Source organism: Cygnus olor, chromosome 2 (genome assembly GCF_009769625.2).
Source record: "Cygnus olor isolate bCygOlo1 chromosome 2, bCygOlo1.pri.v2, whole genome shotgun sequence".
Lineage (NCBI taxonomy): Eukaryota > Metazoa > Chordata > Aves > Anseriformes > Anatidae > Cygnus > Cygnus olor.
Window position 1 is genome coordinate 85,802,530 of NC_049170.1, and position 21,281 is coordinate 85,823,810.

Below are 21,281 nucleotides of genomic sequence, written 5' to 3' on the forward strand. Positions count from 1 at the left end.
GCCCACCAGCACAGCTCCAAAGAAACAAATTTGGGCTTAGTACTAAACTTAGTTCATAATTGTGTCTAATCTATGACTGGCCAGTGGATCAGCAGCAACTTGCTAGATCAAAATAGCTTTGTTAGCTGTTCAAACTCCTCCCCCTCTGTTTCTCCCCTTTCTAGGGATGACTGGGGAGCTTGTTCCATGATGACTTTTCCTGAATAAAAACTCTGACAGTAATTTGGCTGAACTGCTAGTTTAAGTAGAGTTGAAGCAATTGGATTTAAGTTCCTTAGTGGAGCAACTGCCTTTTTGCCAACAAAGATGACAGATGTGATTCTGGCCTGGTATACAAGACATGTAAAAAGTCAGCATGGCTTGCTTTGGGTCACCCAGAAGACCCGAGAGCAGAACCAAGAACTTTGATTCTTTGTTCTACAATGCAGTGCTATGATCTTCCTTTCCATTACTATTTATTAAGATTCATAAACAGCCACGACATTTTACATACAAATACAATACATGGCAAAAACGGGTAATAAATTATGTCTTAGTTTCATCTTTTTTCCTGACTTGTGCTGTATTAAGCACTCAGAGATGCAAGCACCTGGATTATTGACATTTAGGATGAGACCACTCATATTCAATATTTAAAACCATTATTTTACTGGCGTTTCTCGATCTTGCCAAGGAAGGACAGTTAGATCTTGTTATACAAGGGAAATCAGGAAGCAAAGCTATGTTCACTTGGCTACACAGCCTCTGTTCCACACACAAAGTGCTCTGACACTCATGAACTCAAAATGCCCTAGTCGGACAGCTTTACACCCTTCCTGCAACATCAATGATTGCAAAGAAAGGGAGCTACTGTGGGCAGACAGGGAAGAGCATGTCTTTGTGCCTAGTGAAGGAGACTCACTTTGAACATGCCCTCAACTTACAGAGATTCAAGTTTTATGCAGCCAGGTAGCAAGGCTCCAATTTGTTCTGAAAAATTAGCTTTCGGGGGGGACCAAATTTCAAGCCCACCTTCCTATGGAGATCTGATGCTTTTAGCCCTCCCCTGCCTCCTCCAACTGTTTCCTCTGAAGCTGTACTTGACTCTTTAAAAGTGTAAATAATGCAAACAGAATACCTGAGGAATCCCTCCACCACACCCGACCTCTTGCTGCTTGCCTGTGGCAAGGTGTCTGGGGGCCCTGGACTAGGTGACCCTGTCTAGAGATTGGGGGTGCACAAGAGCAGCCCTGATCTGAAGGAAGATCTCTGTTAAAAAGCTGGTACTTTCCTGGAACTCTTTTTGTTTTGGAAGGGGTGTCTGCTGGAAAGGAACAAGTGCAAACAGGCTCCCCAAGAGGTAGGATGCAGGGGGAGGGGAACCAGCACCAAGAGGCTGGATAACAGCCGGATCGTCTCTGCAGACACTGGGCTCATCCCCAGCACAGGGACCAGCACCTTACACTGCACCAAACCCAACTGGTGACCCCCAGAGGTCAGTTACTGGAGCACGAAACCTAACCCCTGCAACCACCAGAGCTTTCATGTACCCTCTACACTGTAACAAGCCTTACATGGGGACAGTGGATAGAAATGGTATGACTTGGACTGCCGTATAAACCTACCTCATTAACAACTGTGTTACTGACCAAGGCCAGAAACGGGGTATTTACATCTCATACTTAAAGGACAATTTGTACAGCTCTCAATGATCCAGGGAATCTTTCAATGGGAACCGATTTACCCATGGACTAGAGTAAAAGTTTCGAACCCTACCCCATCCTGCAGAACTGAAGGCACAACTCAGCAGCACCATTACGACACCAACTGCACGGCAAGAGGATAGGAATTCTGCCAGGTTCAGTTGGCAGCACATGGGCATACCTTGAACCTGTAGCTACCCTTTCTGAGTGAGACCATAAAGACTCCGTAAAACGGATACACATAGGGCAACAAGCCCCTTAAAAGGCACCTTGCAGCAGCACTAAGTCTTCTGCTCTGAGAGTGCAGCCCTCCCAGGATGTAAGGCAGATGAATGTGAAATGCTGTACAGGGAGAAATTTTACTTAGAAATGTTAGGTTATAAACCCTTAAGCATATCTCCACAAACAAGAAGGAGCACAGAGGAACCCCAATAGCAGACTAAAGTTCCCATTTGTAAGTTAACTCATCTGCAGTAAAAACAAGCAGCAGCATTTTGTGTCCTCACTTGCCAACATATCTCTGACTTCTGAAATGCCTCTACAAAATGACAGCTGTGTTCCAGTACTGAACTGAAAAATGTTGAGAAATATGCATACCAACTACTACTAACACAGAAAGAAACACTCATTCATGACCAGTGCATCACACCTTACCTTTCTTTTTAGTGTCCTGCTTAACCTTTACACAAACAAAGCACTCTCCTCTTTGAGAAAGTCCCAAGATGTGAAGAAGTTCTTCCACCTCATTGACATTGTTGGGACATATTACACAGAAGGCATCTCCAGGTTGGTAGTCAAAGGCTGTATTCTGTTTAAAAATATGAAATCATTTCCACAAAATTGCAGGATAAACCAAAGACAACAGCATCCCTATGCCTAACAGCAATCTTCCTGCTATCACAGTCGCATGAGGTACGTTTTTTTTTGCTCTGTGCTAGGACTCTGTCTGGATGATATCAGAAACTAATACTCATGTTTTCCTTGCTGGTTTAACTACCGATTAGAAAAACTTTTCCTCATCTGGTTTAAATATTTGTACACACTTTAATAAAAGCCACTGAGCAGTCTAAACAGAAAAAAAATTACTCATTAACAGGAGGTGTTATACAATCAGCCCACATCATTAACTACTGATGTACTTTGTTTTCTGGTTTGAGAAGAACAGAGAAATAAAGTCCTTATACAGAATACATCTAGGGTAACAGAAGTTAACGGTTTAAATACTATGTTAAGAAGTCAGAACAAATGAATTCTAGAGGATGAAGCAGATCTCAAAAGCTCCAAGATAATGAACTAAGGATTCTTACATCTTGCTTATACTAGTCAAATTACTACTTGTGTAGATTACCTACCAGAAGGAATAACCACAGTTTACTATACAGAGTTTCTGAGTATTTTGTAGGTTGCATATTTAATTCAATACCATATCCATGGTTATTCCATGGATATGGTATTGAATGTACAACTTCTGTAAAGTTCTGGCTTCTTTGGAGCCATGTCTTTCAGTGAACAAATCAGGCTTTGCACTTAAAAAGTGAACCAGCCTAAGCTGACATCATCCTGTTCTAGAGGGAATTCTTTTTTTCTTTTTAAGCCATCAAATCTTTTTCCCCCAGTTATTATGCATAACACACATGCTCTTTACCCTACATTTTTGCCCACTTAAAGAAAAAAGCCACCACTAACTTACTGCAATATTGAGTTCTAAAAGCAATGCAGTTTTTATCGCATCTTCTCTAGTGAGCTGGACTGCTTTTGTAACTGGCACTTTGAAGGTTGTTCCCTCTGAAATCAGTGAGGACGGATGTGGATTCTGAAAAAGGGGACGTGAAAACTTACATTAAAAAATGCAAAGTAGCTGAAAAACAGCTTAGTATAATATACAGGAATTACTGTTGGCACTTTTTTTTTTTGAAACAATCTTAGAAAACAATTCCAGAAAATGAGGAGGAAAAACATGCATCTTCTGTATCTATACACACACACGCAGAGGGTTTTGTTCTACATTTTTAAAAATCGTATCTAAGTAGTACAAGGCATATATTCAACTATTAAAAGGTCCATAAGCTTTAACAGCCCAATGGGCCTAAGTTATTATAAAATGAAGTTAATCGTTTCCTTTATCAAGCCATCTTAAAAACAGCCAATTTCATTTTACGGGTTAGTGACCAGCCCCTCTTTTTAAGTGATGTTAGCACCGCTTTCAACCTGAGTGTTAGTCTGCACCCAAAGGGAAGCTCTAAATCACAGATCTACATTTCAGTAATTTGCATCGTTTAACTCAACAGCTCGGCCTCAGATCTGCCTCATTCCCACAGACTTGCCTGATAATCTGCACTTTTGGCTGATCCCAGCTGCCATCTCTTGGTTGGCATTGCTTGAGTGCTGGGGAACAGGGCCCCTGCCCTCTTGGCTGTTACCACGTTCAGCTACTGTCTCCCTGTCCCTTACATGGCAGCCAGCCTTCACCGCTCCCTTGAGGAGATAACCAAAACATCTGTCCTTTGGCAAGCAATCAGAAAAGTTTGAGTCACACTTTCCAGTTCATTCTGAACACTAAATTTACCAACTGGAAATGATCATTAGCTTATGCTAATTCTTTTCTTTGTACAGCAGGACTTGGTTCTACATGGTTTCATAATGAAAGCACACTGACTTTTGATCTGCAGTGCACACTGCGTTTGCAAGAGCAAAATTATGATCACATATGTACAAGTTTAAGTTACTAAAAATGCAGCGGTATTTTGGAAGAATTTTACACCCTCTCATGGCATTCTGCAAATACTAAAAATTTGAACTGAGGTTGTACTATACTCCTTTCCATAGGAAGGCATTTTCACTGTCTGAACATGATGGATTATTTATTTATAACAAATGAATTGAATACTGATGATTTTAATTCTTCCATTCACAGCACTGCAGTGCCATTCCTTTATCAAATTATTATTTAGTTAAATTCAGCTTACAGCAGACTGAGGGGAGGCCTCATGGCAGCCTGCAGCTCCCTCACGAGGGGAGCGGAGGGGCAGGCACTGAGCTCTGCTCTCTGGGGACAGAGACAGGACCCGAGGGAACGGCATGGAGCTGGGACAGGGGAGGGTCAGGCTGGGGGTTAGGGAAAGGTGCTGCACTCAGAGGGTGGTCGGGCACTGGGACAGGCTCCCCAGGGCAGTGGTCACGGCACTGAGCCTGCCGGAGTTCAAGAAGCGTTTGGACAATGCTCTCAGACATAGGGTTGGATTTTCGGGTGGTCCTGCGTGGAGCCAGGAGTTGGACTTGATGATCCCTGTGGGTCCCTTCCAACTCAGGATATTCTACGATTCTATACTTTAACATCAGTGTCCTTAACTCATATGGTTAAGGAGTACATTCTTACCATATAAATGGACTTTTCACTTACAATTAATAAAATTCCCGTGTTCAGGGATGTATATCCTGTAGATATGTATCCATTTGTTCTTTTGAGCTCATTATCCTGCCAGGACAAGAGATTTTCATCATTCAAACTTCAAAATTCCTTACCTGACCATGGGTGTCCTGAAACTGCACCTCTATATACTGTTGTGGCAAGACAGGGATATTAAGAGCAGCCTGAGAGATGGGAGGGACAGAGTGAACAAGTGAAGGTTCTGTATCTCTAGCTGAAGCAAGAAGATTGATGTCAACCGGTTTCTGCGATGAAACATCGGAACTTGCATCTCCCTCATCTTCTAGTTTCAGGTTCTGTATTTCTGGGCTTAAGTTTAGTTCATGCCCAACAAGTGCGGCTGCTGAGACAGCGCTAGAAGTAGCACTAACATCGTTGCTCATGCCTTCTTTCTCTTTCTGCAATAGAAACACTTTCTTGAGGGCAAGCCAAAGTCCATCAATCCAAGGATCAACCACTAGTTCTAACCTGGGGAGGAAAGAGAAGAAAAAAGAGAAAAAGAAAACAGAGCGAGAGAGAGAGAGAGAGAGAGAGAGAGAGAAAAAAGGGGAGAGAGAAAGAGGGTAAAGAGGAATGGTCTCATTGTGACTTTCTGGACTGTTAATTTATAAATGTTGAAAAGAGAAAAAAAGTTAAAAAAGAAAAAAATACACCATTTATTTTCTTTTTTATATATATTTGCAGCTGTTATTAAAACAACTTGTTAAATCAAGTATTTGCATTTAATTATTAATGCTATGTAAATTTATGGAGTCTGCAGTATATAAGAGGCTTACTTTCCAGTTTCTCATTTTTATTTTCTAATGCTGAACTTCATAACAGAAAGGATAATAGCAAAACCTGAAACTTTTCACTGTGTAACAGCAACATCAGTATCTTACAATACAACGTTCCATTTTTTACTATTTTAGAACACAAGATAAAAGTTTTAAGGCAACGTTTGTGTTCAATTGTCTTGTGTCATCATGAACAGAACTATTATAATCTGTACTTCAAAACAAGCAAGCCAAGACTGCAGCCTACTGGCCAGAAAGAATAACAGAATAGAAAGGGAGTTGTTCTCTTACATTATTCTTCTATGGTTAATTTAAAAAACTTCTTATATAATTCCTTTACAAGAAAAGGCTGTTTTACACAAAATGAAGAAAACATTAAAAAATATTTTAGGGTTTGCCTAAAGAAGCCCCACTGTACACATGCTATGGAACCACTTTTATTTACTTCAGTAATCTTGGACAAAATTTTAAAAAGCCTCTATTTATTCCAAATTACTTAATTTCTAAAACTGCTGAATGCCATCCATTTTTACAGGCATTACAGACACTTGCTCAGACTTTAAAAATGCAGTTCCATTTAATTGCAATTAAGACTGAAATAGCATAGGTTCAGTTAGGAATCATGCCTAGGAAGCACTGAGTTATCAGATTCAGTTGATTTCAAAGAGTTCAAAGCATTTAGCAAAAATCATATCTAATGATGGATTTTGTTTATCCAAGATGCAAAACTCATTCAGTTCTTACCCTACACAATCATCTGCTAATCCCGTATCGTAGAAGTGCTGGGCACCAAGTTCTTGAAGTCGTCGGTCTACTGTCTTTCCACCATTACAAAAGAACGTGTACTCTGAATCTCCCAGCCCTAGCAAATACAAGGAAAGAGAAATCATGTCAGTTAGCCAGCCACACAGGCTACACAGACAAAGACCTAATAAAGATCTAAAATTAAAATACAAGATTTTCTTGCAGGCAAGCAGGATAACCTGATACATCTAAACGCATGCAATGACAACACTTTTATGACTTGAACGGAAAAGAAAGAAAAGAAAGAAAATCTGTGCTTGTCCCAAAGCACTGTTGAAAAAGTTGTGCGTCCTTCACAAATCTAAGATGTAGAATTTACTCGACAATACTTTGCTTTAAAAATTTAACACTTCAGAATAATGCCGCTTTAGATAGGGGCTTTAAAAGAAAACACTGACCATTCTTACAGGAAAATGCAAGGAGCTGAAATAATTAGAAATAGAGTGAAGCTGATATCAAAAGTGAAGTGATTATCAAAAGAAATTATATTTATGGACGTGTGTTATGTATGTACGTTATATGCAATAATATACAAAACACTACATCACCTAACAATCCATACTGGAGGTGTGCGAAATGATCAGGTGGCAAGTTCTTATCCTGAATTTTCTTAACGAACTTGCGGGCAGTGTCTGGTGGGTCTCCAGTACCAGTAGTGGAAATAACAATAACTACAGGATCCTTTTCTCCTTCCAAGTTATACTACAATGAACAGAACAAGCAAGTTATAAGGCACCACTTGATACGTATTTGTGGCCTTGCATATTATTTTCCTCTTTTCCTTTTCCCAAAGGTACACAGAAAAGCATTTAATCTCATTTTACCTGTATTAAACCACAGAAACACTTTCATGTACTTACAAGTTCTTTTGTGGATGCAAACTGTAATCTTGTTTGCAACTTTGTTTATTAATCTAAAGTACAGAACCACATGAACAGAAGAAAAATGATAGTCTGACTACTAGAAAGCATGTGAACCACTAGGTTACTCCTTAGCCTCCCCTTTGCCATAAGAAGCGACTCGATCTCCTCCAACTACTCCATGTTGGTTTCAGTTTAAACTCACTCCCAGCACTCCAATAAAACAGTAGAAATATGAGAAAATATACACAAAGACTGCAAGAAATACTATTTAATTGTTTCAGGCAGTGTCAGGACTGAACTTCAAAACTTCAGGGTCTGAGTTTTATTCTAAACGTTTCACTTAATAAATCACTCGAATTTTATCTCCTTCTCAAGGCATGTGGAGGTTGCCCTTTACATCTGAAATCCAGAAAGGTTAGGTTCACAAAGAAACACATTATCAAGTGGTTTTGCTGTTGTCATTGTTTTCCACAACATTCCTGAAGAGCCTAGGAACAGTTGCAAGGAGCAACTTAAATTGCCACCTCAAACAGCATCCTGCCTGTGGTAGTGTCCAACAGCAGGGGTCTAGAGAAGCAGAAGAGGAAGCATGAATAAGCATGCAAGGACATTTCTCAAGTACTCTGCCAGACTTCAGTGAGGTGCGGTCCAGGGACATTCCAAAACAGTTTTGTCTTTTACAAGTTCAAGCAAACTCCAAGTACGCACTAATTCCTCAGCTTCCAGTAACTTGGATTTGCAGAGCTTTCACAGCTAATTTAATAAGTACAAGAACTTCAGTGCACTGCCACAGGTGACTATTGCATTAACTAATAAAAGTAAATTCTTCAAGTACAAAATGCAAGGGCCTTCTGGTATCACAAAAATGTTACATAAAATTGTGTCCCATGGGAAAAAAAAAAGATAAAAGCTTCAAAAGAAAAGCTGGTGTATTAGAAGAGTTATGATTAATTCACTAAATTCTCGCTTGCTCCACTACATTCTCCTTAGCAAACGTGAAGAGTTTAAGAGAAATACCCAAGAAATGCATAAAGAAGGGCCGGGCCTTCTAACTGACTAGTATGGACAAAACAGAAGCATCTCACTTCCTGACCTCATGCACACACACACCTCTTTGAACTATGCAGGTTGTGGAATAAGCTGTCAGGTCTAACTTACTCAGAGGAATTCACAAGAGGTCACACAACTCAAGCAAGTACTTGCTCATGTAAATTGTCATCCTGCCTTCCCTTCTCTAATTACACCTACACTTCTGTAAGTTCTCTTTATTTACAGTGAAGACAAAGGAAAAGCTTAAGCAATGAAATCTGTAAAGCTGTAGATTTTTTTCCTCAGTGCTTAATTCTCACAGTCTCAATTCAGTGCATCTTTATACCCCATCAATAACTCCCCGCTCTGAGTTGTCTTGCCAAATTTGACAAGCTAGATTTATTCAAGTGCAGGCCACTAACAGGGCTAGAAATACTCTGTCTGCTGCCTTCCTGAAACTAATCTCCAAAGCTGTCAAATACAGAAGAAATTAAATGGAAGAATATAAGGAGAATCTCCATGTTCCCTGCTGCAGCGTTCCCTTAACGCAGTGTTAAGTCTCCTGGTAAAACTTTGCTACATACTCGGAGAACATTCATTCAAAAGCAGATGTCCAGCTACAAAACAAACTGTGTCCCCAAGAAAGCAACTTGCTAAAATAGAACAAAAATATTTTTATAAGCTTCTCAAATTTTCCAATGCATGAAAAAAAAAAATCTCTTTTAGGTGATATTTCTCCTTACCTTATTTGAAATACCTGGCTGTCAAGTTCTGTTTGTTTGCCTTTTTAAGTTTTTTTTGAGGACCTACTTTATGAAAGGAATTAAGAGTCCACAGTGCTTTTAGTTACAGACACTAACACTTTCAGACCTATACTCCTGAATAACAGGAGTATAATACTCAGGAGTTACTGAGTTCTCAGGAGTATAATATTCAGGAGTTATACTCCTGAATAACAGGAGCATAAGTCTGAATAATAAAAAGCCGCTTCCTTGCTCCAGCCAAGCTTTTTATTTTTCTAGAACATATCTTGAGCATATCCAGCGTGAAATGGAGTGAGCCCATATGCTAAATAACTCAACAAAGCCCAAGAAAAGGTCAAGATGATAGATAGAACACAGGACCCCAACATAACAAGAACAGTAAAAAAGAAAACCTGAATAATCATTTCTACTGACAGGAAAGTTGACCAGTGAATACTGAATTCATTCAGTACTGCACACATAATTAGCTTTCAAGAAGTCACTGTGCTGATGTTAGAAACAGAGACCACGTATACTCATTTACTGTTCTAGTAAGAAAAATCATCAGAAAGATTTGGCAGAAGGCTATCATGAGTACCGATCCCAGTTATTGATTCATAAAACCTGCAAATTTAAAAATAGATGACGTATTTTAGGTAGATAAATGTGCTCAGACTTCACTGTTATTAACAGCCACCACTCAAGCACATGAAGAAAAATGCAGCTCTTAAATAACTATTTTTCAAAACAGGATGGAGTATCTCACCTTGTCCGTTTCACTTATACAGTGCATATCAGCTTCAAATCCGCGGGCACCTGCTTGCAGCCATATTTCCTCAGCTATGGCTTTTGCCTGCCCTTTTTGTGTTGCATAGAGGAGCAAAAACCTCCTTTTTAAATCACAGCACATTTTCCAAAACAGGGTACTTTTTTAATTTTATTTTTTTAAGACACTGCAGGGGAAAAAAAGAAAAGAGGCGAATTTACTACATGCAGAACAGCAAGATTTTGCTTTGTTTATTAGATTAAAAAGAGATACTTTAAAAGGATAGCAGTGATGCTTAACTTGGAAATAGGGCATCTACTCTGAAGAGAAGCCTTTTCTCACAACTAGGCTTTGCAGGCCAGGGTATGAAAGATTCAGTTAAGTGTGCTGTACTGCCTTGATATTGCAATATTATTGCAGTATACCAAGCTAAGAACCTAGTCTCCAAGCAATGCAATAGAGAAAAAAATCATGAAAATATTATTTTTATCACCTAAGTTTTATTTTCCATTTTAAGTCACTGACTGCTTTAGTCAGCTTTCTGAGATGCATTTGAAAGTAACAAAATACATAGATTTGGTGACATCAAACTACAACATTTGATCAATGTTTTTAATTCTTAATTTCTTCTTGTTTGAAATTGGCATTTTTTACCTGAATGCTCTTGTATGTCATTCTCTATGTCTACGTTTTTAAACGCAGGCTTTATTTTCATTCCATGTTCCAAGAAGGAGCTTCTTATACAACTACAGAGCTTGTTTTTGATATTTTTTCTTGAAATGAGAAATAAGTCTTAGAGAAATCTTCTGTAGTGTAAAATTCCACTCCTTCCCAAAGTCTTGCAAGAAGGAGGAGGAATGAGATGCACATCTTTATTCATCTGCCTGTCCCATAAAAATTCTCTCATTCAAGCTTTTATGATTTTGACACAGAAGATAAAAAGTCAACTTCAAGAAGCAGTGAATGAGAGAGACAATTAAAACATCTCTCGTGCATGTATTACAAATTAATCTTCTGCCTGTGTTTTGTTACTGCTAGGGAGCTGCAGTAGAACTCAAATACCTAGAAAGAAAATTCAGTCATTTCAGTTCCAAACTTGTGACTTTTTTTTCATGTGCTTGGGCCCAGTTTGCTGTACTTCACTTATGGCACCCCCACAGATTCAACTACATGAGGTATTCAGTGTACTAGCTACACACATCAATTTATGTAGACCGGTAGCAGAATAATTTCAGGCATTTTTTCTCTTGTTTCTTCAAGGGAAAACAGAAAAAGAATACTATATTCATATGGCAAAATATTTCTCCCCACAGTATTGCGGGAGGTATCTGCTATTATGATATTGAGTTTTTTTTTAAAGCACACTTTTAAATCAAAAGTGGTAAAATTAAATGACTGCTTCTTAAGAGTACGGTGTTTGTACCACACCTGAATTCCATGAAAGACAAAATTACTAGAAAAACGTAAGGCTTTCATTGTATTTTTTCTATTACATATTCTAGCACAATTTTTTACTTTAAATTGACATTATTTTATCTAAAAATATTTAAATTCAATCAAATAACTGATTTCATTTGCACAGAAAAAGATGCGCAAGCAAAATAATTGACAGACTTGTTTTTCACCCTCCTTTTACAAAAGAAATACTACCGTTTGACTACATAGAAATTATGGAGGTTTATACGAAATACATTTTCACTACCCTCAGATCCCTCTAGTAAGAGAGGTTTGTCCCAGTCATGTGCTGTGTTTCCAACCTGACTGTTCCTTTGTCAGCAGGTGGCAATGTCTGGCTGTGGAGAAAAAACAATAAAGGTGAAATGGTGTTTCTTTATTACTATATTCTTTCTCATACCTTAGAAAAAGAGAAAGATGACCAGTTTTCCACTTGGGCCACACGATGCCTCTGCAGGACCCTCACACTCTTCTGTGGGGCTTCAAACGGGGCTGTGAACCTGTGGCTTCAGAGCCGTGTCAATTTATATGTCATTTTTTCAGCAGATGCAGGCTCGTTCGTAATAACTTTCACCATGCAACCAAAACAAAAAGACACGTAAACTTCACCAAAAGGAGTCTCAAGCAGAATTTCTTTCAGAAGAATCATTAAACTCGCATAGTAAACCTCCTATTGCACCGGAAAGAAATACATTTTGTATTTACAGGGTTAGAGCTGCCCCTGAAGAGGGCCGGTGCCTGACGCACTAAGGCAAACCCAGCAGCAACCACAGCCCCCCACAGCGCTCCCAGCGCCCGGTGCTGCCCCGCCACCCCCCGGAGCCACCAGGCTTTTTCTCTCACCCCTATTTCTGCCCCAAAACCGCCATTTTCCCGAATTCCCGGCGGCGACGGACCTACCCGTACAGGGGCCGAGCACGGCGCCCGCAGTACCGAGCCCGGCCGCGCCGAGCCGCGCCGTGAGGGCGGCGGAAGCTCCCGGCAGCCCGCGGTGCCCGTGATGGCGGCGGAGGTGAGGCCCCGGCCCTCGGCAACAGCAGCAGTAATAGAAGCAGTAAAAGCAGCAGCAGCAGCAGCAGCAGCAGCAGGCGGGGCGGGAGGGGGCTGCGGCTCGGCTGCCGGCCCGGGCTGCGGGAAGGGTTTCGGGGGCGTTTCGCTGCCGTGCCGGACGATACTTGCCTGTTGTTTCCTCCTAGGTGGCTGCTGAGGGCACGCTCGGGCCAGCATGGCTTTGGTCAGCCTGAAGAGTATCCGTGTTTGTTCAGCCGGCACGCCGGCCAGCAGGCAGGTTTTGCTGGCCCTCAGCAGAAGTTTGAGCTCCGTCAGTGGGCAGCGCAAGCCCCCAAACCCCAGCGCCGTTGCCATGAGGGAACTGTGCTCCAGGGATAAGACCAGGTATATGTTTTGTCGACGAAACCACGTACAGCTGCGGGTACAGGCTCTTTCTGTTAATGACACCGTGCAGCTTTGTGGGGACACCAGGAGCGGTCCTAAAGCTGACGGCAGATGGATGGATGAACAAGTATTTTTCAGGAAGTTGAACAGCCTCAGTACCTCCAAAGAGATTTTTAAATTTCTCAGCTCTCTGGAAGTCATGTCTGATATTATGGCATCGGGGGCCCTGCAGAGGATTTCTGAAGTTGAGGTGGATGCTGACGGCCTGAAAAACCCTGAAGAAGTGCTAGAGAATGAAGTCTTCAAGGCATTATGCTTTCAGTTTGAATTTGAAGCCTCAAAGCTGTCAAACGCTGGGCTGCTGAACGCGTTGCAGGCTTTGATAAAGCTGCGCATAGATCCGGAGGGCACGCTGATGGCAAGCTTGCTCTCAGAGAGCGAAGAACGGCTTGCCACCAGACAGCTGGCTGTTGAACAGCAGTGCTCTCTCGCAGAGAGTTTGCTTGAGTTGGAAGGCCCCAGCTGTGCAACGCTGGGACAAATCGTGAACCACATACAGGAAGAAGACACTGAGAACTGGACTCCTAGGGAAATGACGATGGTTTATAAAATGCTGCAGGCGACTGTCAGGGAAGGGGAACAATACCACGACTTGCTAAACAGAATGAACAGCGCCACTTTAGCCATAGCTGACCAGCTAAGCCCAAATTTCATGAGCATAATACTGAATTCCCTGGTGGTTCTCCAACAGACTCGAGCAGTTTCCTTAGTCATAGCACTCTGTAAGCATTCTGTGAAGCATGTTCCTTATTTCACAGATGATGAGTTGGTAAATGTACTGGATGCCTTCCTGTGCTTTGGACATCGTGAACAAAGTTTTACAGATGCACTGGAAACACACGTTCCCAAGTCCATCTCTACCATGCGTCCTGAAACAGTCAGCAAAGTGATGCAGTATTGCTGCCAAAAGACAATCCTTTCTAAGCCTATTTTTGATGCAGTGGCAGAATGTTTCATTTCTGTTGCTGACAGATTTACCACCAGCCAGATTGCTGAGTGTATTGTCCCATTTGGGACTCTTAACTATCTTCCTCCAAGCGCTTCTTCCTTGTTTAGGAAGCTTGAAACTGTACTACATACTCGTTTTAGTCAGTTTCAGCCTCACACCTTGCTGAACCTGCTGCACTCGTGTGTCCTTATTCAGCGTTACCCAGTAAATTTTCTGCCAAAAATATTTAGTCCCTATTTTCTGCAACATCTTCAAGGTAAGGAGCAGTGTTTCTCCTGCAGTGTTCTGTTTCTCTCTATTATATTGTTTGTCTCTTGTCAAGCACCCATTTGTTATCGCTTGCATCTGTCTAATCTCATCAAATCAACAATGACCTGATTAAGGTGACTTGTGAATAGTGATCAGGAGGCTGAAGGTTCTTGCTTCCTTATCACAGTTGCAGTTGTATCATTTAGCAGAATTTATACAGAGATTTGAAATGCCATGAAAATTTTTATTTCAGATAATCCTTCTGCCTTTTCAAAAAAGACTGCCCCTGTGCTGTTCCCTATGGTTGTCCTTTATCTTACACAAGTTATAAATGCTAAATTATTCAGTGAAATATGTGAGAAATATGTTACTTTTGTCTGTTTAAAATTCTGTGCCTATGCAGTGACCCCTGTGAATACTCTCACTGAAGTGAGGCGATGCTGCTATGGGGCTGGAAAGACTAGTGAGACTGGTTATGGAACCAGCAAAACCGAGACCAAAAGTGGTGGATTTTTTAATGATAAGTGGATGATGCGATGATACTTGGAGTGATACATGAGTGACGTAAAATATTTTAGTGATTCTGGATTCATTTTTCTCTAAATTGTTAGCATGACTGCCACATGAGGGATGTGGCATAAAGATAGGACACTGGATAGTGCCTCATGAGACTTGACTGTTAGTCTGTATTGTGCAGCCACCCCTCTGCTTTGCAGCTTTGGATAAATCTCATACTCCTTAGGGTTGGAACTGGCTTTCATGTGTTTTACTAGGGGCTAGCCCAAGGAAGGACCTATTTCAAAAAACAATTCAAATACTAGTAGTGCTGATATGAACTAAAAGAATTACCACCTGCTTGTGCACTACTGATTAAATTTAAGATTTTAGTCCCTGTCTCGTTAAGATACAGTCCTCTGACTTTGCATAAGCCTTATATCTGGATATCTTCCTGTGTGCCCAAAGCACTTATCCCAAAGCTCTGACTCAAGGTATGTGATCACAATTGTCAGGAAGAACTGCTGAGAGCCTTTAAATTTGGGACAGAATTATAATATGCTAGAAAAGTTACAATAACTACTCCAGAGCTTACTTGCAAATGTGTTACTAGCAAGCTCACCTATTACTGCAGAAATAATTAATTGTTCGTAGAATCATAGAATATCCTCAGTTGGAAAGGACTCACAAGGATCATCAAGTCCAACTCCTGGCTCCACGCAGGACCACCCAAAAATCAGACCATGTGTCTGAGAGTGTTGTCCAAATGCTTCTGGAACTCCAGCAGGCTCGGTGCCGTGACCACTGCCCTGTGGAGCCTGTCCCAGTGCCCGACCACCCTCTGGGTGCAGAACCTTTCCCTGACCCCCAGCCTGACCCTCCCCTGTCCCAGCTCCATGCCGTTCCCTCGGGTTCTGTCGCTGTCCCCAGAGAGCAGAGCTCAGCGCCTGCCCCTCCGCTCCCCTCATGAGGGAGCTGTAGACGAACTGTATTGTTTTATTTAAAAATATATATATATAAATCCTTAAACTTTTCTGGAGAATAATACAAATGTTAGAGAGAAGTTAAGTGTAGCATTGGTACAAAAAGAATTTGAATTACTGTTATTGATAAAAGCATGTTACAACTTCTGACACAGAATTTGTAAATCTCTGGAAGTACACAATGTGTTTTTGAAATACAATTTTGCCTTGTGATTCAAATAAGGTCCATTACATGCATGTGAGTCTACAGCTTTATTCCTTTACCTTCTGCTAGGCTGTATTGTGTCCAGCTTTTCAGGTGGGGTCAAAATAGAAGCAGGTGTGTACTTTAGTCTAGAATCTGATGTGGTCCTTCTCTGGATCTCAGCTAAGATTGTTGTGTTAATAACACTCTATAAAAGGTCAAGTTTTGAAAGTGTTTTTAGGTATTTAGGTCACTCATTTTTAATCTCTTCAATGTGAAATACCTTAAGCGGCTATTTTTTAGGAAGAAGACGTTCCTCCCCTCTTACAAACCGGAATGTGTTTTAAAGTTCTCAAGCTGACTTAGGAGATGAGAAACCTCAGAGTACCAGTTACTTTGAGTGTTCTTTCAAGTCAGTATAAAGCTGTTCCACTAGAGTGGTTAAAGCTCAGAATAGGAACTTGAAAAGATAACTGGCATGATTAGCACCTTATCCTACATGATTTTTTTTACCATTCAATGGTAATACCTTGCACTTAATGTGAAAGATGCCTTAAGTATACAGTTGTAAACAAATCTCCAGAAATTATTCAGTATTCTCCACTACTTTCAGATAAAAAACCTGAGTGAAACAGTGAGATCCTGGGAATGTAACTTGGGGAGAGGGGATGCAGGAAGAAGGAAATGGACTGTTTTCTGCAAGACTTCAACTCAAGCTTATTCCTTCCTGGAGAACATCTTGCATCTCTCAGATCCTCTTTTTTTTGTGTGTGTGTGAAAGAATCTGACAGCAAGATCTTGGTTAGGACTGCTTGTATTTTTTTTTATGTTGACGGTATTTCTGTAAATCATTTCCTCATTTTTCTAAATACATCATTTCACAACTGATCTTACTGTTCATTCAGGTGAGCATCAAGGATGATAATGATCGAGTAGCTTTTCTTCACGTTTAAATGAATTGCTTTTCCTAACTTCTGCATGATGGTATGTGTGAAGATACTTTGCTGAAGATTCACCTGATTTGCTGAAGATTCACCTGAAAACTTGAATATTGTTGTTTCAGCTCAGCCACCTGGTTTGGACAGATTTGTTGCCTCCCAGTTAACCCGACTTTTTCTAACCGTTACCCTGGAGTGCCCGTTTTATGAGGTATGGTAGATACAAAATCAGAACTGATGCTAACAAGAGGCAGCGCGGTCATTAGGGCCCTGTTGATAGGAGCTGATATTGATATGGGACTGTCTTTCCCATAAAAACATTGGAGTTGGACAAAACAGCTAAACAGCTTTTTCCTTGGTGAAAATATGAAGAATTTGTCTGTTTGACTGACTGATACATGTATATGTTTGACAGAACTGACTAGCACTAAGTGTATTCTGTGTATTTCCAAGTACTTTTCAAACAATTATTCCCTTATTTTTGACTTGAAGCACGTAAAAAATCAGCCACTAGGATGTTGGCCTTACTGCAGGGGAATGGAAACACTTGTGCATTTCTCATGAGTGATACGTTCAGCTTGATAGCATGGAAGCTTGACGGGGATGTTTTGGTGTTTTTTCTAGGGGGACAGGGGAAGGTTTTTTTGCTTGTTTGTTTGTTTTTTAACTTTCCAGCAGGTCATACCTGAAGACTATAAGTCTCTCCCTAGACATGGCTTTGAAATGCACAGAATACATTTTGGTACATTAATATAATTGCAAAAAGGTTATCTCCCTTTTTCTTTAGTTTGATTGAGTTTTCTGTCATTGTATAGGGTCCCAAACTCCTTCCAAAGTATCAAGTAAAGGCCTTTCTCACTCCTCACTGTTCTCTGGATTTTTACCTCCTCAAAAGGGTGAAGGCTGGACTACTTTATTTACTGAAAAAAAGAATATATTTTGCATCAGAGGTATCAACACCGTATTTCTATATAGTTGGTAAGTAACATTAGTTCTTCAGCTTCATAATGAAATGTGTACTTACACTGTCAAAACTCTATTGTTTTCACTTTACTTTCCAAAAATAAAATGAGGTTGATTTTATACCCTTTGTATGTATTCTTAACTGCAAATACGGAAAAAGTAAAATGGAATAAAAAGGTAACTGTAGGACGTTTGAAAATGAGGAAACTCAGGAGAGAAAGGAGAGAGAAGAACTACAATATTACTTGGAATTTACAAACCCAGTCTGCACTGAAAATAGCTTCTAACAGATGATCTTTATTTTTACTGTCAGCTCCCCTTTTACTTAACCTGTAAACAATTTTTATAGTGAAAGCAAAATGAGACAGTGCCACTGAGGCAATTGCCTGATCTCTCTGCTTTGGTGATGAGTAGAGAAATGGGGGGCTGAAAGGTTGGCAGCCCAGAGCAGGAGAGTTACAGTAAGCAGTTTGTTACATGAAATGGGTTTTAATTTTGCTTATCTTTTCATCTGTACTAGATATTGAGATTAAAGTAGATGAAGAAGGCTTTGTTTTGCCTGCTGCTCAATGTGAGGAGGTACACAGACGGTAAGAGAATAAAAGAAACCATGGCTAAAATGTTGGTGAACATCGATAAAGAACATCCAGAGTGAAACCCTAGCAAAATTAAAGTTAATTGGAGTTTTGCATTTGCATTTTGTACTCAGCAGAGTTGAAGTTTCACACTGAAACCTTTGGCAAAAGGGCAAAGTTTGTAAAAATGAGAGATCTCTTTTTCCTTATTGTCTTGCCTCGTGACAATAAGTTGTCAGACAATTAGTCTCTCTACCCAGTGACAGTCATGATCAAAGTAATCCTGGTTTGACTTACACTCGTGTATTTTGATCTTAATTTTCTTGCAAACTAAAAACAACTTTATTCTGACTGAGAAGCAAAAGATTTTGCATAGTTTAAACCAGGTTGAGTTCATAAAAGTTCTTCTCGAAGAGATCCTGTGTAACGAGGATGGTTGCTACAGACACTATTTGCGTCGAAAGATGCATACGTATTTAAAAACAAGTTAAACAAGGACTGTTTTGAGAAACCTTAGATACAAAGTTAGGCAACCTGCCTGTGCTGTGTTTGCAACTGTGCTTCTGTGGATAAAGCGAAATTCTATGAAGAGGTCATGTTTGCTCCAGCTTGACATTCACAAGGCTCACAGAATAACATAAATGCTTTCAAAAATCTAAATGTTTGAAAACGAGCTTTGAATTTTTTAAAAAACTACAGCTTTCATGTTTAAATAAAGTCACAATATATTTCACCTACTGAAAATGTATTTTATAGTGGATAAACAAATTTTGTTTTAAGTCAATGTAATTTTATATAACCAAATAGGAAAAAGCATAGTTGCAGTCCATGATGCTGCCAACCATATGCACAGGTTTAACTTGGATCCATAATAAGTTGAATAAAGTTAGCTGCTGAAATGTTTTCGAGATGAGACAAGTATTTTGCTCGGTTTTGCTACTAGAAGAATTCAAAACAGCTTACTGATAGTAGTGTTAAAAATATCACACTCTTATCGTTAACTTGTATAGTAATTTTTATTTAGAGCATATAAGTAGGCTTTTCAGATCTGTTTCACTAAGCTTCAGTCCCTGTCCCCCAGCTTTAAATTGAGTGATTTATATTGGCCTAAAGTAGGTAAATCCCATCCTACAATGTTTAATTGCAGGAGGTGTTAGGGAATAAGAGGAGGTATTGTCTCATCCTTAGGGACTGCAGTAGTTGTGTAGACTAAAATGATTGACTTTTTTCTGATATATAATATTTGTGCTTGATTTTAGAATTGCCCTCTGTGTCGATGGTCAAAATAGGTTCTGCATTAACAGCCACAATCTGCTGGGAGAGGAAGCCATCAAACAGAGGCATCTTCAGTTACTTGGTTATAAAGTTGTGCAGGTAAAGTCCAGCAACAGCGGTTTGCATCCAGAGCCAGTGGACTATGGCTAACAAAACAAGTGAAAAATGATTACTACATAATACTTAAAATTGTAGTTGCAATCACGTCCCATGGCAGGTATAATCTTGTCCTTTCTACATTGTGTTCTTTTTGCCTAACTTTTGCCTTTTGGGGGGTCTGTTGCATAAGTTCCTTCTTTTTTCTTGGATTAGTTAGTGTTTCCTGCCTGTACAAATAGTAGCCGCTTGAAAGCGTACTTCTCTGCAGTGATTGCAGTTCAAATCTTAAATGAAAATGTTTTGTTAAGAGTTCAGTAGGATCATAGAATCACTGAACGGTTTGGGTTGGAAAGGACATTAAGGATCACCCAGTTGCAACCCCCTGCCCATGGGCAGGGACACCTCCCACCAGACCAGGTTGCCCAAAGCCCCATCCAGCCTGGCCTTGAACACCTCCAGGGATGGGGCATCCACAGCCTCTCTGGGCAGCCTGTGCCAGTGTCTCACCACCCTCTGGGTAAAGAATTTCTTCCTTATATCTAATCTAAATCTCCCCTCTTTTAGTTTAAAGCCATTCCCCCTCGTCCTGACACTGCATTCCCTGACAAGGAGTCCCTCCCCAGCTTTTCTGTAGGCCCCCTTGAGGTACTGGAAGGCTGCAATGAGGTCTCCCTGGAGCCTTCTCTTCTCCAGGCTGAACAACCCCAACTCCCTCAGCCTGTCTTCATAGGAGAGGTGCTCCAACCCTCTGATCATCCTCATGGCCCTCCTCTGGACTTGCCTAAGGATCCAGAGGATCCTGGATCAGGCTTTGCAGTTAAATACTTTTTTAAAAGATATGAATTTGGAGTCTAAAAACAAGAGTTTAAAAAAAAAAAGAATTGCTTTGTATAATAAATACAATTTTCACAAAGCAGGGTACGTACTTTGTTTTGCCTGTTGAATAAATAGGGATATTTTTATCCCTAAACATATTTTGGACCAAAACACTTTTAGATTTTCAGATACCTATTTCCCTTTACAGTCACTTACCACATAAGCCTGACTACTTTATATTTAACTTAGTATAAATTGTAATGAATATCATTCTTTGCTTTGCAATAACTTCTCTTCAGGTAATTCTTCCAAGTTTTGCAGGTCAATAATATGTTTAGGATTAAATGTTTAATTTTAAAGTACAACTTCTTTTGATGTGTAATTATCCATCTGTTTAATGAAAGTTAATCTTACCCAGTTGTTTATTAGAGGATATCTCCAGCAGTTATTTTGGTTTCATTTCCAGGTTCCATTTTTTGAGATAGAAAGTCTAAACACTAGCAGAAAAATGGCAGAATATCTACACAAAAAAATCTTTCCTCGCACATATGGACTTGGCTGCTGACACTTGGGAATAATACTTCTTCACAACTTGACCTCCTGTACCATGAAGTGCACATATTGTGCGTGGAAGAGCAATTCTCTTTTCTAAGTAACTCCACGTAAGATGATTTCAGCTTCTGAATGTGTGACCTTCCAATATTTGGAAGAATTGACATGTAAAGAGTAATAAAGAGCAACATATTTTCTTAAGT

General features: G+C 40.1%; 2 protein-coding genes across 5 annotated transcripts in view; one reads left to right on the forward strand and one right to left on the reverse strand.

Annotated features, from left to right (window-relative positions):
- Window positions 1–12,551, reverse strand: part of MTRR (5-methyltetrahydrofolate-homocysteine methyltransferase reductase) — a 25,425-nt gene extending 12,874 nt beyond the window's left edge. Inside the window, exons 1-9 of one of the 2 annotated variants that reach the window (XM_040548254.1) lie at window positions 12,446–12,551; window positions 11,968–12,112; window positions 11,793–11,883; window positions 10,091–10,277; window positions 7,238–7,391; window positions 6,630–6,747; window positions 5,205–5,577; window positions 3,373–3,495; window positions 2,337–2,490 (exon numbers count right to left, since the gene is read on the reverse strand). In XM_040548254.1, the coding sequence (XP_040404188.1) occupies window positions 2,337–2,490; window positions 3,373–3,495; window positions 5,205–5,577; window positions 6,630–6,747; window positions 7,238–7,391; window positions 10,091–10,234 (1,066 nt within the window). In that variant the 5' untranslated portion in view covers window positions 10,235–10,277; window positions 11,793–11,883; window positions 11,968–12,112; window positions 12,446–12,551. Of the gene's footprint in view, window positions 1–2,336; window positions 2,491–3,372; window positions 3,496–5,204; window positions 5,578–6,629; window positions 6,748–7,237; window positions 7,392–10,090; window positions 10,278–11,792; window positions 11,884–11,945; window positions 12,113–12,445 lie in introns of both variants that reach the window. The other variant, XM_040548253.1, reaches the window with a different exon arrangement.
- On the forward strand, window positions 12,449–21,276 carry FASTKD3 (FAST kinase domains 3). Of its 3 annotated transcripts, none has more exons than XM_040548255.1 (7): window positions 12,449–12,557; window positions 12,742–14,205; window positions 16,924–17,009; window positions 17,614–17,776; window positions 18,282–18,351; window positions 19,596–19,710; window positions 20,993–21,276. In XM_040548255.1, exons 2-7 carry the CDS (start codon window positions 12,771–12,773, stop codon window positions 21,089–21,091), a joined length of 1,968 nt encoding a protein of 655 aa, XP_040404189.1. In that variant the 5' UTR covers window positions 12,449–12,557; window positions 12,742–12,770; the 3' UTR covers window positions 21,092–21,276. The 3 variants fall into 3 exon arrangements, with proteins under 3 accessions (XP_040404189.1, XP_040404190.1, XP_040404191.1); XM_040548256.1 differs by lacking the exon at window positions 12,449–12,557 and adding an exon at window positions 12,581–12,599; XM_040548257.1 differs by lacking the exon at window positions 12,449–12,557 and having other exon boundaries at window positions 12,617–12,940; window positions 13,127–14,205.
- The last annotated feature ends 5 nt before the right edge of the window (window positions 21,277–21,281 follow it).